Consider the following 17,161-nt stretch of genomic DNA (forward strand, 5'->3'; position numbering starts at 1 on the left):
TTTAAGAATAAAAAATGATACCTTATCTTCTAACCATATTTTCCATGTTTAATTTAATTAGAAATATTTTATTGCATGAATGTAAATACAATGTAACAAACAATACAACATAAACAGGTATACATAGAATTTGAGAGAAATAATTAATTATCAAACATGCAAAGGGATCCATGTTGACTGATATATTATTATGATATAATGATTTGAATTAAAATTTGGATTCACAGTGGAACATATTTTTCACCATCAAATGAAGGGTAAATATTCTCACATGTTAAAATTTTCCCGGCATCTTGCACATAAGTTTAACTCATGTTAAGTTATGATCTCCTTCTAAACATCTATGTACTGCTGATGTATTTTCAGACAACTTCTGGACCCTGTCCAAGTTCCTGTTTATACACTGCCCCTTAACATAAATCTTCCCGCTAGACCTAGGCCACTGGCCACCCAGTCATTTAGAAGCCCTGTCATCAGCTCTCTGCCTTTTAGAGTTTACAAGGCCCCTCCTCCGATAAAACAAAACCTCTTGCCCTTCAATCTCCTACATAAAGTAAAAGTTCAGTTTGAGACAACCCCTCAAAAACCTCAGCCAATGGCTGCTAGCCATGAAGCCGTTCATCAACCAATCATAGAGTGGGATACCCAAGATGAGGCTGGGTAATTTTTTGAACTTTAAAAAAGGATTGGTGGAAAATTGTTACGTAATATTTTGGAACTGGTTATAATCTTGTAACATGAATGTATGGGCTTGTTCTCCCTTGTGAAAATAAATTCTGACCCAGAAAATGGAAAGGCATGGGTTGATGTCTGAAAGTCTGTTTTATTTTACCAATGAAAGCTAAAATTAACCTCTCATTTTACTGCTTAATGTAATTTATATATTGGGCCCATTGTTCAGAACTTTGTAAAAGTCATCATTGTCAAATTTCAAATCGTTACTGCTCGGAAAGTTTAAAGGATATACTTGTGACCTGCTGTATCTCGAACAAGATTTTGGACAAATTTTTCAGTTGTACTTGTTTCTCTTAAATATATGAGCACATTGTCAAATATTTCAAATTTAAGTAAACAATGATGTTATACACGCTGTTAGCTTTGACAAAGTTCAGAACAAATAGCCCAATGTTATGTATGATTTTTTTTTTTTTATGTTCAGTTGTATTAACACTGCGTTTGTGTGCATTTTAACACAACCTCTGCTGAAAGTTGGGTGTGCTTATATATATATAAAACTTGCGTCAAGAAAATAGTTCTGGCTATCTTTTCTTTTATGCCAAATCTGCCTCCTATGCTTGAAACAATTTTAATAAAAGCAGTTGATTGAAATGATACATGAATTAATGCGAAAAAGAAAATAGAAATAAATATTTATATTACATGCTTACTGATAGTTCACTGCTTTAATCCATAACAATTTGCTGCAAAAGTGCTTTAAAAAATATATAAAAGCTCAGATAAAGTATGATAACAAGGATCTCAAATTCTTCTAATCAAATTTTGATGAACCATTAAACATTTAAAAACCTTTTGCAGGACTGGTTCCCGTTCGCGAGCAAGGTCAAGGTCACTGGGTCGTGCAGGGAGGATCCGTCACTACTCTCCAGATGGGAGGGTTAAAAGTCGCTACTTTGTGCGCGAGTTTGGCGATGTATCAAGCGAGAGTGCCGAGTCTGAGGAGGAGGAAGAGCTGACCAGAAGAAGGTGGGGCATGTTTGCCTTGTATAATTTGAGATAACCTTCATGTCATAATCAATGTTTTGCACAAACTTCAGCCCAAACACAAAAAGTGTTGATATTCAAATGAAATTTTGTTCAAATGACAATAAGCACATGTGTAGCAAGACCCATTATAATAATTGTTGAGTTATGCCCTTGTTCTTTTTAGACTGATGTTGGCATTTGCTTGTATGTTTTGTATTTTCTAAAATAAAAGATAAGAAATAACCTTGTTCCTATTTTCCTTCAGAAGTCGGAGCGTTGGAAGGCGTCAGAGGTTACGACATGGCAGGAAGTACCGGCGTGTACGGGGGGAAGATGAATATGAGAGTGACAGGGGCCTTGGGGGTGGCGGACTCTCACTGGTAGGTACAGGGGTGGGGCTTATTCAGTGGCCAAAAGGCACATGTAGAAATGTATTCATTTGGACATGTTCAACCAATATTGGATTTCGATGGCTTTTAATTAGATTATTATTTATTGTTTGTCTTCTCTATGAATGTACATGTACAGCTTTTATTGCACAATTGATGAAAACATCAACCATTAGTTTTACATACCAAAATGGTTGTTCAAAAATACCACCTGATTCAAAAACTTGGTTAAGACACACATTAAGTGTGAATGATTTTGAAGAAAATTAATCTTTTGAAAGAAATAGAATAAAAAGCAATACTAGCTATGGACATTTTTGTACCACATTGCTTGTACATTCATAAATAAGACAAACTGGTTTACTGGTTAAAAAAACTCATAGTGTCATTAATTGTTACTTGTAAAGTGGTTTGGTGTTCTCGATTTGTTAAAACAATCTTTAGATATTCATATATTTGATTTCCCATAAAATGAATGATAAAAAAAACATTACTATGCTTTTTTAAATGACATACAACTCCACATAATTTAGAAAAAGAAAAAATCAAAAGTAAGTTTATTGTTACTGTCTTGGAAAGTGTAGATTACTTGTTTGTAATCAAGAGGTTTTGTTGTTTTTTTTACTCTGTGTTTTCATGTTTGTTGTACGGTTTAAATATCATTCATATTTTGAAAAAAAATGAGAGTAAAAATCAACATCTGATGTCGGATATTTGGTTATACGTAATCAAAATTGTACAAACTTTAACTATTCCAAATAAAATACCTAAAGCAGTTGCTGCTGTAGAATTTCTTATGTTAATGTTTCCGCCAAAAATATAACTAATAGTTACTACACCCACAACCAGAGTTGTAAAATTATTCATGAGCTGTGTTAAGCTCTTTGGGCGAGTGCATAATTTCAATCAAGAGGGTAGTGGGTGAAGTAACTGTTTTATACCATGTTGTCAAGGACAACGTTCAATAAATACCATGTGGTATAAGTGATTGCATTGTTATTTATCCACATGCTAGTAACTGAACAGTCAAACTCCGCATACTTAATACTATTTTGATATGGGAGTTAATGTATAGAAAAAGCAAAAGTAACACTCTCGACCATGGGAAATATGTTCAATTCCTATATGTACATTATGATGATATATTTTACAAAATTCACGTGAATCAATTTATAAGGAGTACTTAAATGTAATGAGAGTAACTTTTGCCATACAGTATAGAACCAAGTCTCAGCCTAACTTATTGGCTACTGGGAAAGGAAATAACAAGATAGTAAGATATTTCAGGGACCCTTTCTTAACTGCACTATAGGCTTGATCGCTAATTAGATTTCAAGATTCAAATGTTTGCTAAAACTCACTGTATTGCTAACCATATTATTTCATTATGTGTGTTAATACATTTTAAGCTCACCTTTTTTCGAAAAAAAAATTGTTGAGATATTGTCAAAGCCTTGGTGTTGTTGTCGATGGTAAAAACTGTTAATTAACTTCGGCCATAACTAAAGAAATGTTCAAGAAATTCAAGTTAATCTTGAAACATATGTTGCCAAAGATGATACGCACATGTATAGCAAGATGCATAACTCTGGCTTTCATTATTACTGAGTTATGCCCTTTATTTGACCAAATTAAACCAAAAACAGGCAAGCGTTGGCATTCGCTCTGCAGTACTCTTGTTTTAAGCTAACATTTTCCTAAATTACTTGTTAAGAGCGCTAGTTTGCAATTTTATTACCCAAAACACTCATTTAATTAAGTAGACATTAATTTTTAACAAAATATTTATTGAAATAACAATACAATCATCATACTGTAGTTATTATAATCCATTTTTCAAAGATGGTGAGAAAGTTATCACCTGAGTCAAGTTCACAGTTATAATTTTTGTTCTTTTTCTGTTCAATTGCTGAGAACTTCCTGAACAGCTCTTGTACATTTATGAACGCTTGATAGGTCAGACCTCTAGGATTTAACACATTGAATCAGATTCAATATGACATTGCTCCCTCTTTTATTACAGTCATTTAGTGATTTATCTGATGCTAGTCTTGTAAGTTCAAAAGCACCAAGTCTTGACATTCTGGAAAAATGTTCTTTTCATATGTAACAAGTGGTTGAGGGCATCAGCTCTTAAAAATTAATGATTTGGTATAGTTCAGTTTAAAAGTAAATTCTTGAATAAGGGCTGATTGCTTTAAATTAGATTTTAAGATTGAAATGTTTGCTAAAAATCAAAGTATTGCTAACCATATTTGCTTCATTATGTGTAATCATACATTTTAAGTTTGCCTGGTAGTTTTGAAAGAACTAAGTTGAGGTTTAGTCATATCTATTTTCATTGGTCCTTGGCCTCTTCATTATCCAAAATCTTTAAAACTTCGACCATAACTAAAAAATGTTCAAGACAGTCTAACTTTGTACACATGGTTCAAGAGACAATACGCACAAGTGAAGCAAGGCAAATAACTCTGACCTCCATGATATAACATTGGATTAGATTCAATATGACATTATTCTGTCTTTTATTGCAGTCATTTAGTGATTTATCTGACTTAAGTCTTGTAAGTTAAAAGGCACCATAATTCTTCTCATTTTTTTCACATGGTGGAGGATGTGAGATTTCAGAAATTTAATTGATTTAGTGTAGTTTAGTCTCAAAGTCAATTTTTAAACCTGTATTACTGTAGTGGCTGCTTTGAGTTTTAATTTGCTTGAATTAACAAGATGGTGGTTTTAATATTTGGTGATTTTAACAACTAACTATAACTTTGATAGAGTAAAGCTATTTCTTTCCTTATCATTTTAAAGATTTAACATCTCTGTAAAAATGAATTAACAATTCTGACACATGTGAGTGAGGCAGCTAGTTGCTTTTTTCATAATTTTGTAAATATAAGTTAAATCTATTAAGTAGAAATAACCTTGTACAAAATTGATAATAGATATATCTCAATAACTAAAAGAAAATGATGTTGAAGATATCTCATTGATGTCATAAGTTTGCACATTACCAGCCCATTGTTTTGCTTAGATTTTTCAAAGAATGTTGTTGCAATTTCTGGTTGCCGGCCATTTATTCTTACCATTCTTCTGGCCATTTAGAGCTATTACTTTCATATGATATCCACAATATGCATCTAAATACACAGATACATGTTTTCTTATATATTTTTAAGTTAAAGTATAAAAAAAATTATATTCAAAAAATGAATTTGGCAAGTTTCTCGTTTGATTATTTTACACAAACAATTTTTAAAATTCTATCCCTTTTCTTTTTTTGCAGTCTGTGGCGGGCGAGGATGACCTTGAGCGGTCACTGCGGTTGGTGGAAGAGATTGACCACCTCACTCACAAGATGATGGGTACAGTAAGCGGTGAACTCTCAAAGTCAAGGAGGATGAAGGACTTTGGATCATCTGTCTGGTAGCAGGGATGGAGTATAGGAACTTAGAGAGTGTCATAAAGATATTGTCAAATAAAAACCTTTTGGATTATCTGTGTGGTAGCAATAGGACTTTTACCTAGAAGGTCAAAGAGGGTTTTGATGTTTGATAATTATGGTGTAGAAATGGCGGACAAACATGGAACCTTATTGAACAGAGTACCTGTAGATATTTATGTACAATATGAGATTGGGCGATTGGGAAGTGTTATGTGGATTTAAATACTATGTATGATACAGTAAAAGGCTGGGGGATGGAGCAGTGTTATGTGGATATTCAAACATTCAAATTAGCTCGTGTTTATTGTCTGTATGAAAATAAGAAGAAAGAGTTGGATACAGGACTTCAAAGATACAGAGATACTTGCAGATGGTGAACAATCTTACATGGAAAATGGTTTGACAGCTGTATGTATGGATAATTATGAGACTTTACAAATTCAAACGATGGAGGAAGGATATTGGGTTCCGACAATACGGAATTATAAACTTAGAATGGTAGACGCATTTCAAGACAAGACGTTTGAAAGATGTAGCCCGTAGATATATACGGCTAGGATTTATTTATTATGGCCTTATAAGAATAAATAGGCTAGGACTGGACAATATTAACCCTATAGTTGAGTGTGAATCTTCAGTGATGCTGTCAGCAAACAGCTTCTTTGCCTCGTGTCACATGACATGAAATAGCTGGTTCTGGGAAGTCATGTTCTCAGTAATTTATAACAGGATTTTGTTGAATAGCAGTATTTGCAAAGTGAATGTGGTTGTATCAAAGAAGAGAAATAGCAATTAAGTGGTATATACTTTTGTTGTTTGCAAAGAAATGTGCTAGGTTTTTATATTTGTTTTTGAAATTTAAGAGTAAAAAGCTATATATTTTTTAAATATAATGAATTGAAACAGTTGAAAAATATACTTATTATATACCTGAAAGAATTAACAAAAATTGACACATATGGTAATGCATTACTGTGGTGGCTTATGAGGAGTTTTGACTAATTGTTAGAAATGAAGTGGTTTGAATTTATTTACAGATGCATTAATTACCATACTGTAAAATATTGTGTATTATAATTAGGTACTGCTTTGCAAGGGCTACATAATTATTTAATTTTATTGCTGTAGGATGATACTGTGTAATTATCTGTAGGCTGATCTTAATTTGTACAGGAATCATGCATTTATTTATTTATTACAGTATTTTAATATTCCACATTTAATTCTGTATTGTGCTGCAAACATTTTTATACTCTTTGAGACATTTATATCAGATACATATCCTTCTGGCATTTTGCTTGTATTAGTATTAATTTATTGCAGGATAAATGACCGAGCTATCCATGATTTCATAATATGAATACATATCAATCTTCTATCACTTTTTGCCGCAATATTTACATCCAGTTATAAGGACTGTTTCCATTTCATTACTAACAACAGCACAAATCACCTATCAATGTTAGCTTGACGGAGGTAAAGCGGCAGGCATAAGGGGGACTTTAGACAGGGGTTTTATTCCCGACAGGCAAGATTTTGACAGGCCCATCATTACTGCCAGCTGGGAAATGGACTATGCCAGATTTTTTAAGGACTGTTGATGCCATAGTAATTTTGACAAGTTTCCTTGCTCCAGGGATTTTAAAAATCAGAACATTTTGAGATGGTCAGATTCCCTGGTTCCCTCCCCCCTTCAGGCGAAACATTTAGGTGCAAAAGTGCTGTTATATTGCTAAAGCATAGACCACCAGTGTCACTTTTTTACCCATTTTAGGCATACTGGCTTTGCATTTATTCTTTGAAGCCTGTCAGTATTGTGTGCATGTATAAGCCGTCCATGTTTAACTGGGTATTTTAATCCTCTAGATCTATTAATTTGCCAAATGTTTTACTTTAGACATCTTAAATACATTGCAAAAAAATGATGTGATTTATGTGAATCACACATCTGACATATTTACTAAGAAATGGATTTATAAAATATGCGCCAAAATAATATTTTATTTTCAATTATAAATGTATGTACTTTATAAGTGAAAAATACCCTGGTAGATCAGAGGAAACGTTACTTAGATATTATATCTAGAGATGTTTATATTTATCTAATTTTAATGAAATTTTTAAATGACCTTTTACATGGCTTGTAGATATATATTGTGATACCGTCCTAACTTCAGCCGGAAGGCTCAGTATTTAACAAGTGTGATATTTTACCATTTCATGTACTTTTATATGAAATAAAATATTTATAATATTACATATTGTTTTTGTTTACATTGTCAGATGTGGAATGTAAATTATTTTACCGGGGTAGATGTATAATTAAATAATTTTTGGAAGAAAAAGGTTACAGAATTGTCAAAGCAGTATTTTCAGTATTTGGTGTGCACAAACTTTGGCCATAACTAATACATGGTTTAAGATATTTTCATGAAACTTAGTGTTATCATTGACAACATGCGTGGCAAGTCTATAACAACCTTCCTTAACAATTGAGATATAAGTAAAGATTTGCAGCAAAGTAATTCAGCTATTCAGACTTGTTCCGTCTCACTCTTATAGATAGTAGTAGTTAACAATATCTCCATCAAAATCATTTTAATAGAACATAATGTAACAAAAAAACAATCAAACTTTTAACATGACTTAACATACCGGTACATATAAAGAATTATTACAATCTATTTAAATGTAGTCAAATAAATATTTATAAAGATTTTACAGAGCTCCAATACTTCTACTGTCCAATATTTATGCTATAAACTTTAGACCTATTGACGGGTCTTTCGGCAAGGTTTACATGAACAGAACAGAACTCTTCGAGTCTACCAATGTCCATTGTGTTAACAGTTCACAGCACTAAGTTAATCTACTACATGTATGTTTTCCAATGATTGGTCTTCATACATGATTTCTTGACACAGGTAATCAAATCTTTAGTTTCCCTTGACCATATAATTTTACACATCGTTCCGCTTGGCCTCAGGATATGGATCTTCTGGTGGATCCTCAATGTTCAGTTCTTCTCTAAGGTCAGATAAATCCCTCTCCCACTCTTGTTCAAAGTAGACATTCATGAGTAACTTTCCTTGTTGACCATTTCTAATTGCCCAGGGTAGATAGGTGTCCAGATACTTCTGTCTGTGGCTGAAAAAAGGAAAGCAAAACACTCGTTTTAACATGTCAGAAGAAACAATATCAATGTCTTTTCCATACTTCAGTTTACCGTAGTTTAGTGTCAACCAATAAATAAAGATAATGGCTAGAAGCTATTACATTGCGTAAATAACACTCGAGTCCAATTCCTGAAAAGTAACCAGTACTGTAGTCCTTTTTTAGAGGCAAAGAGGTTGTGCTGTCAAAGGGGCTTGAACCCGCAACTTCTTTGGTGCGAGGTAGACACTGCACCCCCTAAACCTTCGACAAATGCTTCATTATTTTTCTAAACTAATTATGTCAAGTCTAAAGGTGTGTCTTCAAATATGACTTACTTGGGTCCAAGTCTGAGAGGCCCAAACATGGCTCCAAGGGCACACATGGGGAGGCCCAGCTGTATGGCCTCCACCCACTTGACCACACACTCCCCTAGCATGTTAGGCTTCATTCCCAGCACCGTGTGGAACAGGTCGTGACACTGCCGGTACCGTGACATCACATACACCAGGTCTGGTTCATCAACATAATGGACAGGGAGGCGTGCATCTGGGGAGAATCCCTATGTGGAGAACAATAAACTATGAGGTCTAAATTAGCAAGCCCCCTGTTTTTATATAGCTGGGCTATTTAAAAAATATTGATGCCCTGCACTTGTGTAAGATTTGTTCATCCAAAAGTATCCTGGTAATTAGAATTTTTGGGCTTGCTCATCCAAAAGTCTACTTATGATGAATGTAAATGAATGGTTCAGATCTTATTCACTGATGTGCTGATATGAACTATTGCCAGTTATATTATTAACCCTACAAAATAATTAATTTTTAAGTTCTAATCAATACATAAAATGATGTTTCAGGAAAATCCCTATAATTAAAGATCGTTTAACCCTTGAGTGAAGGTGCTCTGTTACTTAACTATTTCCTTAACTAATGCTATATTTCTGATGATTTTGTTATAGGTAAGTCTCTTAAACTTTTAAACCTCCCTTATTTCATGTAAATATATCCCCCAATTCCCTACCCCTTACATGTTTGGTGAGGAACCGCCAGTACTCTTTGCCGAAGGTTTTATCCCCTAGACTGCCCAGGTAGTCAATGGACAACGTCTGGCTGGTGATCTGCGGCTTCTCTCTAAAATATAATAGCTACTGTGCACTTACCTATAGCCTAAAACGAGACCAATATAGGGATATTACACATTTCAGAAGGGGGGCTGGGGGTGTGTGTATGAGGTGTTTTAGGGGATAGAGAGCAGACACCAGCAAATATATGTTTATTTGATTAATTCTGATTTTTAATGCCTTTTAGTAACATTTTGGTTTGATCGAATAGGCTTGAATTCCTTGGACATTCACATTCACAAGAGCTGTCAAGGTGTAAGCCGCTCAACTATTCCGCCGCTCTTAAGCTTTAAGGATTGCAAAGGTTTTGTAAAACATGCATGGATCACTGTTGAATTAGATAACATACAAAACCTTAACCATAATTTCTAAGTAGAAAAATAAAAAGGCAAAATTTATATTATATGCAATATAGAGTTTTCTAACTTGACAAATTAAGTAGGTTGCATGGTTGGGAGCCCTTGTATAAAGTTTCAATGCAATACTTCAAGTAGTTGCTGAAATACTGACATATGCACGCTCACATACAAAACCTTAACCAGAATTTCTAAACTGTATTATTTAAGGGCCATAATTTACATGACATGGAAAAAAGAGTTATCTAACTTAATTAATTAAGTGAGTTGGAAAACACGTGTCTAAAGCTTCATGGTAATGCTTTTTTACTTAAACATGGTTAAGTACATTACCTCAACTGTAATTTCAAAATCAAATATCAAAGGACCATAATTTGCATTATATACAAAAGAGTTACCTAACTAGTCTCAATGCAATACATTAAGTAGTTGCTGAGATATTAGCCTATGTGTGTTTACATGCAAAACCTTGACCAGAATTTTAAGTCAAATAATAAACGTCAATAATTTGTGTAACGAAAGATAGAGTTATCTTACTAAAATAATTAATTATGTATGGGTAGGTTGGATAGTTGGAAAAACATGTCTTACATATCAATGCAATACATGGGTGTCATATCTGAGATATTGACTTAAATGTGACATGCAAAACCGTAACCAGACTTTCTAAGAAGAAGAATAAATTGCCACAACTTGCATTTTATTTATCTTGAGTTATCAAAAAATGATTATTTCAGTAGGTTGGATGGTTGAGCACTGTATATAGTCCGAAATCAATACATCAATTAGTTGCTGAGATATTAACCTATAGAGATATATGTGTTTACACTCAAAACCTTAACCAGAATTTCTAAATCGAATAATAAAGGCAAATAATTTGCATTTTGCGCAAAATAGTTCTATCTACAAACTGTAACTTCATTAGTTAGTTGGACATATCTACAGTTTGGCTGAGTAGTATAGCTCTCCTTATTCTTTGAATAATCCAGCTCAACATCAAATATAAAATAAATATCTAAAATTAAAGACAATGCCTGATGACTTAAAAACATTATATGTTAATTTATATGTTAATTTTACCAATTTCGTATGACATAAACTATTTTATAAAGTTATTAAACCCTTTAAAATAAAAATACGATTTAATTCATTCAGTTTTGGCCCAAAACCTTTGGGGCTGGAGTCAAACATGACCATTGAAGCATTTTTTTTTAAATGAAAGTTAAATACAAGCATACTCGAGTATCTGTCTCCCTACTGGGTCCTGCTCCATTCTCTGTTTGATCAGTTTCAGAGCCGGTTCTGCCGTCACATCACCCAAAGTGGCAACCATGTCTGAAGTCATTTACATGTGATTGTTGCAAGTAAAGGGGGACAGAGTCATATTATATGATAATAAGTTAAGAGAAAAAAAGTTTATTTCAGGGCTCTCACTAGGCTGAAAATTTTGGGAGAAGTGACTTCTCCCTTCAGTCAATTTAAGGAGAAGTGGGGAGACTTTACGGAGAAGTGATACTTTTCGTAACACCTGATACAAAAACTATGCCATACCACACACTTCAGTTTATATTCACATTCAAATTGATTGCTTTAACTTAAATAAAATGCTCATCAATTATGTATCATTTTTGGCTCAGCAAAAGTGTATTTGTCAATGTCACATAGTTCATCTCCAAATAGCATCTAAAATGAAACAAAAACCAAGACAGCTAAGGATTTGAAACAATCAAAATGACCTTATAAATGAACTGTCTTTATAGTAGGGGGACGAATCTTATTTTGGTACGTTCGGGATAGGGTACAAATGTCACATTCAGCTATGCTGTTATTTACTTGTCTCTAGCTAAATAATTTTCAATATGCTGACATTTAAGAACCAAATGACATTTAAATCACTGTCCTTGATGAAAACTTTGCCAATACATAATGGGAGGTTGAAAAATTAACTCGGAAAATTGTTCTGACAAAATAGCGATCTCGCCAATTTTTTTGACATCGTAAACAGGAGAAAAATACTGTAAGTAAATTGTACATAAAGCAAAAAAAATATTTTTGTGATTACAATTCAATTTATTATCATGAACATTTCACTAAAACCAATCAAATATTTGTTGATACGTCATGTTATTGATTTTCTTAGCGCCACTTTGCCGATGGCCCGAGATGGCTATGACCATCTGCTTCAAAAGCAACAATATTTAAACTGTCTTGGTTTGTTTGTTCAATACATATATCAATATATACTTTTTGACTTCATTAATGCATGACAAGATTTTTAATCATTATGTCGCCTGTTCTATCTCATTTTAACGAACTTTTATCATTTGATCTGGGTCTTCTCAATGTACATTCTGATTGGTTAACTTTGGGTTTTTGGTAATTGGATGATACGGTTCAATTATCGGATTAGGAAATTAGCAAATTTTATGATAATGAATGGCTAATTGCAATGTTTTTACTAATGGGAGTGTCGCCAAATACTCGCTAATTGACAGATTTACAATGTGCTAAAATTTTCGGCGAAGTCAATGGCGCTTTGAAGATACAAATGGGGACAGTCTAGGAATTTTAGGCGACCACTTCGCCCAAGTCGCCCCCTCGCGAGAGCCCAGCATTTTAATGAGTTTTGAGATTAAATGGCTACTTATTTTTTATTTTTATTTGGAAGCTTATATAAAAAACACTTACATACCGGGTAATAAGATTTATAATCATTATTATTGAAAAGCTACACAGTATCTTTGTCTTTACATAACTTTAGAATAAGGCCACTGTGGCCATCAACAAAAGGCAACAAACTAAGCAATCAATGATATTTAAAAAGTTAACTGAGTAAAATGTATATTGATTCTACCACATACTTTAAAATTCCTTACCTCCCCTATCTGGACTGTATAACGCCATAGCAGCAGATCCTGCAGTAAGGAGAGCCTTCTGGAACACTGATGTCGGCCGATGACCTGGGTACCTGCCCCGCAAAGTGCTCCCTTCAGCCTCTGGCTCATCAATTATAATTTATTCAAATTTCCTTTTATGAACAACCAAATTTATAGTGAAAACACTCAAATTCAGAAATGCCATTGTCATAACATTAATAACTATGGCATGTTAAAAAACAAAATGTAAATAACTTAATGAATTACAACAATTTGTTGAAATAAAATTAGTATCATGTAGCCCTTCATGTAAAAATACCACAGTAGCATTTAGTATGACACCAACGAAAATTATCCGGTGAGGAGGTAACTTTCTCAATTCGGTAGCTGTTTCACTTAAAAATATACTGAAAAGCTCATTCCTAGACAAAATCCTTACCTTCTGCGTAAGACTCTTGTGTATATTCATTTCTCAAAGAGACTGTCAGAGACCTCGATCTCAGGATCTTCCGAAATTTGACAAATTGTGAGTAGCTGACCGATCGCTTGACTGTGACGGAAGCCATTTTACGCATGCGTATTAGCCCCGGAAGCAGTGTGATGCAATTGTAAACAACTTGGGGTTGTTGGATTTCTCGTAAATTGCTGAATATTTTTAACATTTAGCGAAAAGCTTCACGATGTCATTTCGTCCAGGATTATTCAAATTCGGTATAAATATATTGGGCAAGTCAGAGACATGTTGTGCCAGAAAACAAAATTGTTACTCTCATTATTCCAAAATATCCAGTCCTGCTGTGAGTACTGGTGTAAAGAGTGGACTCAGTAAATACAAGCAACATATTGGAAGGCCATCTGTTTTTAACCGACTGCTTTCCACCTCAAACCCCTTATTAAAAGATGACAAAAAAAGTGAAACAAAATCTGCTACACTTCAAGAACCAATGGAAATACGAAAGTTTATATCATACAAGTGTAAAGTATGTGATACAAGAAACAGTCATACATTTTCCAAGAAAGCTTACGAGGAAGGGGTTGTGATTGTCACATGTGAAGGATGCAAGAACCATCATTTATTGGCCGATAACTTGGAATGGTTTACAGACGTTGGAAAAAAGTATGACACCAAATAATAAACCAGTCAGAATTAGGGACATTACGGACCATGGACATTACAAACCAGATTCTCTCCATCGTCTTTATACTTAAATACTATTTTGGTATCAAAACCAATATTGTAATGTTGTTTGGTTTCAGATATTTAACCAAGGCCTAAAAAAAAATACATTTGGTTCGGGTAACCCGACCCTACCTACGAAACTGGCACCAATCCTACCGTTTTTAGCTTGACTATTCAGATTTATGGAAAGCTATACTACTCACCCAAGCATCGGCGTTAGCGTCACACCTTGGTTAAGGTTTTGCATGCAATCACACATAGGTTAATATCTCAGCAACTACTTGAGGTATTGCATTGAGACTTTATACAATGGTTCTCAACCATCCAACCTACTTACATGTAATTAACCAAGTATGAAAACTCAAGTTTGCATTTAATGCAAATAATAGGCTTTTATTATTCGATTTAGAAATTCTGGTTCAGGTTTTGCGTGCAAGCTCACATAGGTTAATATCTCAGCAACTGATTGAGGTATTGCATTGAGACTTGATACAATGATACTCAACCATCCAACCTACTTAATTATGCAAGTTAGATAACTCTACTTTGCATTGAATGCAAATAATTGCCCTTTATTGTTCGACTTAGAAATTCTGGTTAAGGTTTTGCGTGCAAGCACACATAGGTTAATATCTCAGCAACTACTTGAGGTATTGCATTGAGACATTATACAATGGTACTCAACCGTCCAACCTACTTAATTAACCAAGTTAGATAACTCTAGTTTGCATTTAATGCAAATAATAGGCCTTTATTATTCGACTAAGAAATTCTGGTTAAGGTTTTGCGTGCAAGCACACATAGGTTAATATCTCAGCAACTACTTGTGGTATTGCATTGAGACTTGATACAATAGTACTCAACCATCCAACTTACTTAATTAACCAAGTAAGATAACTCGAGTTTGCATTTAATGCAAATAATTGCCCTTTATTATTCGACTTAGAAATTCTGGTTAAGGTTTTGTGTGCAAGCACACATAGGTTAATATCTCAGCAACTACTTGAGGTATTGCATTGAGACATTATACGATGGTACTCAACCGTCCAACCTACTTAATTAACCAAGTTAGATAACTCTAGTTTGCATTTAATGCAAATAATAGGCCTTTATTATTTGCTTTGAAATTCTGGTTAAGGTTTTGCGTGTAAGCACACATAGGCAAATATCTCAGCAACTACTTGAGGTATTGCATTGCGACTTGATACAATGGTACTCAACCATCCAACCTACTTAATTAACCAAGTTAAATAACTCCAGTTCGCATTAAATTCAAATAATGGCCCCTTTTTTGACATAGAAATTCTGGTTAAGGTTTTGCATGTAACCACTTTTAGGTCAATTTTACACACAGGCTCCCAACCATTTTACCTTCTTCTTTAATCAAGTAAGATAACTCTATCTTTCATATTATTAAACTTTTGCCCCTTTATTATGAGACTTAGAAATTCTGGTTAAGGTCTTGCATGTTAGCACACATAGGATAATATCTCAGCAACTATTTGAATGATGTATTGCGTTGAGACTTTATACAATGGTATTCAACCAACCAATGTAATTGAATAACCAAGTTAGATAACTGTTTTTTAGCAAATAATGGCCCTTTATTATAAGACTTAAAAATTCTGGTTAAAATTTTCCATGTAACCACATTTATGTTAATATCTCAGCACATCATGTTTTGCATTGAAATCTAATCTAATAGTGATCCTTGCATGTTTCGCCAAAACTTTTCAATCCTTACATTGAAAAGCGGCGGAATAGTCGAGCACGCTGTCTCTGTGACAGCTCTTGTTAAAGTCAGTTGTTGAAAATTTATTAAATTTAATATGTAGTCAAAAACCTTTAAAGCGTTATACAGAAGATTTTCCAATGATGACAATAACGTTCTTATATAAAGCCTAATAAAAACAAAAACAAAACAAGCCTACCTACCCTTCCTGTTTTTGAAAAGGATGTAACCCTAACCATTTTTTTTTTGGCCCAATGACAGATATTCTTAACCAAATACATGACGTTTGATGACAATATCTACCATTTTTCAGTGGTTTACTTCTTTTCAATTCACAAATGTTATCGTTTAATTTTTTGTTGTAATGTAGTATTTGCTATTAACAAACAGAAAAATAACATTGTCACTATTCACACATTTCTCTATTTCAGAAATATTGAAGAGATTATGGAAGCAAAAGGAGAAAAAGTAAAGTACCTGTCAACAGCTAAAGGCACTGTTGAAATTGTGTTAGACAGTGCCAACAAGAAAACAGAAGACAATTAATGCACAGATTATTTGTTCTTAACACTTTTGTATCACAATGAAGTATCATTGTGTAAAGGCTTTATTTCTCTTCCTCATGTTGTTATAAATAAATGATAATAAATCAGTTGAACATTCATGTACGTTTTACCAAAATTGTTCCATTGTTTTATCATTAGCTTGTCTATTAGATTATTTTTTACGAGTTATCATCATAGCCTTGCAAAAAATTAAAACTTGGCCTTTACTAAATAAATGCTCAAGATAATTTATTGAAATTTGTACAGCTCACAGTACCTGTGACAGTATGTACATGTAGCAAGGCTCAAGATGATTAATTGAAATTTGTACAGCTCACAGTACCTGTGACAGTATGTACATGTAGCAAGGCTCAAGATAATTTATTGAAATTTGTACAGCTCACAGTACCTGTGACAGTATGTACATGTAGCAAGGCTCAAGATAATTTATTGAAATTTGTACAGCTCACAGTACCTGTGACAGTATGTACATGTAGCAAGGCTCAAGATAATTTATTGAAATTTGTACAGCTCACAGTACCTGTGACAGTATGTACATGTAGCAAGGCTCAAGATAATTTATTGAAATTTGTACAGCTCACAGTACGGTACCTGTGACAGTATGTACATGTAGCAAGGCTCAAGATAATTTATTGAA

General features: G+C 33.6%; 3 protein-coding genes across 4 annotated transcripts in view; 2 read left to right on the top strand and 1 right to left on the bottom strand.

Moving 5' to 3' along the window:
* Positions 1-7,795, top strand: part of LOC128223703 (uncharacterized) — a 45,162-nt gene extending 37,367 nt beyond the window's left edge. The window contains exons 25-30 of one of the 2 annotated variants that reach the window (XM_052933027.1): positions 367-660; positions 1,537-1,704; positions 1,970-2,084; positions 4,117-4,146; positions 4,628-4,657; positions 5,380-7,795. In XM_052933027.1, coding sequence (XP_052788987.1) covers positions 367-660; positions 1,537-1,704; positions 1,970-2,084; positions 4,117-4,146; positions 4,628-4,657; positions 5,380-5,523 — 781 coding nt within the window. In that variant the 3' untranslated portion in view covers positions 5,524-7,795. Of the gene's footprint in view, positions 1-366; positions 661-1,536; positions 1,705-1,969; positions 2,085-2,626; positions 2,645-3,309; positions 3,367-4,116; positions 4,147-4,627; positions 4,658-5,379 lie in introns of both variants that reach the window. The other variant, XM_052933028.1, reaches the window with a different exon arrangement.
* A 320-nt stretch (positions 7,796-8,115) lies between these two features.
* On the bottom strand, positions 8,116-13,612 carry LOC128223705 (ubiquinone biosynthesis protein COQ4 homolog, mitochondrial-like). The gene is made up of 6 exons (XM_052933029.1): positions 13,486-13,612; positions 13,047-13,175; positions 11,409-11,505; positions 9,722-9,824; positions 9,030-9,253; positions 8,116-8,685 (listed from the first exon to the last, which is right to left on the bottom strand). The coding sequence occupies exons 1-6, from the start codon at positions 13,610-13,612 to the stop codon at positions 8,499-8,501; spliced, it is 867 nt and encodes a 288-aa protein (XP_052788989.1). The 3' UTR covers positions 8,116-8,498.
* LOC128223706 (uncharacterized) lies at positions 13,591-16,622 on the top strand. The gene is made up of 2 exons (XM_052933030.1): positions 13,591-14,163; positions 16,390-16,622. The coding sequence occupies exons 1-2, from the start codon at positions 13,727-13,729 to the stop codon at positions 16,502-16,504; spliced, it is 552 nt and encodes a 183-aa protein (XP_052788990.1). The 5' UTR covers positions 13,591-13,726; the 3' UTR covers positions 16,505-16,622.
* The last annotated feature ends 539 nt before the right edge of the window (positions 16,623-17,161 follow it).

This window comes from Mya arenaria, chromosome 17, assembly GCF_026914265.1.
Source record: "Mya arenaria isolate MELC-2E11 chromosome 17, ASM2691426v1".
NCBI classification, from domain to species: domain Eukaryota; kingdom Metazoa; phylum Mollusca; class Bivalvia; order Myida; family Myidae; genus Mya; species Mya arenaria.

Coding starts and splice junctions, on each gene's coding strand:
- LOC128223705 (XM_052933029.1), bottom strand. CDS start 13,612: ATGGCTTCCGTCACAGTCAAGCGATCGGTCAGCTACTCACAATTTGTC. Junction 13,176..13,485: donor ACAAGAGTCTTACGCAGAAG/GTAAGGATTTTG, acceptor AAATTATAATTG/ATGAGCCAGAGGCTGAAGGG. Junction 11,506..13,046: donor ATACAGTCCAGATAGGGGAG/GTAAGGAATTTT, acceptor AAATGACTTCAG/ACATGGTTGCCACTTTGGGT.
- LOC128223706 (XM_052933030.1), top strand. CDS start 13,727: ATGTCATTTCGTCCAGGATTATTCAAATTCGGTATAAATATATTGGGC. Junction 14,164..16,389: donor TTTACAGACGTTGGAAAAAA/GTATGACACCAA, acceptor TCTCTATTTCAG/AAATATTGAAGAGATTATGG.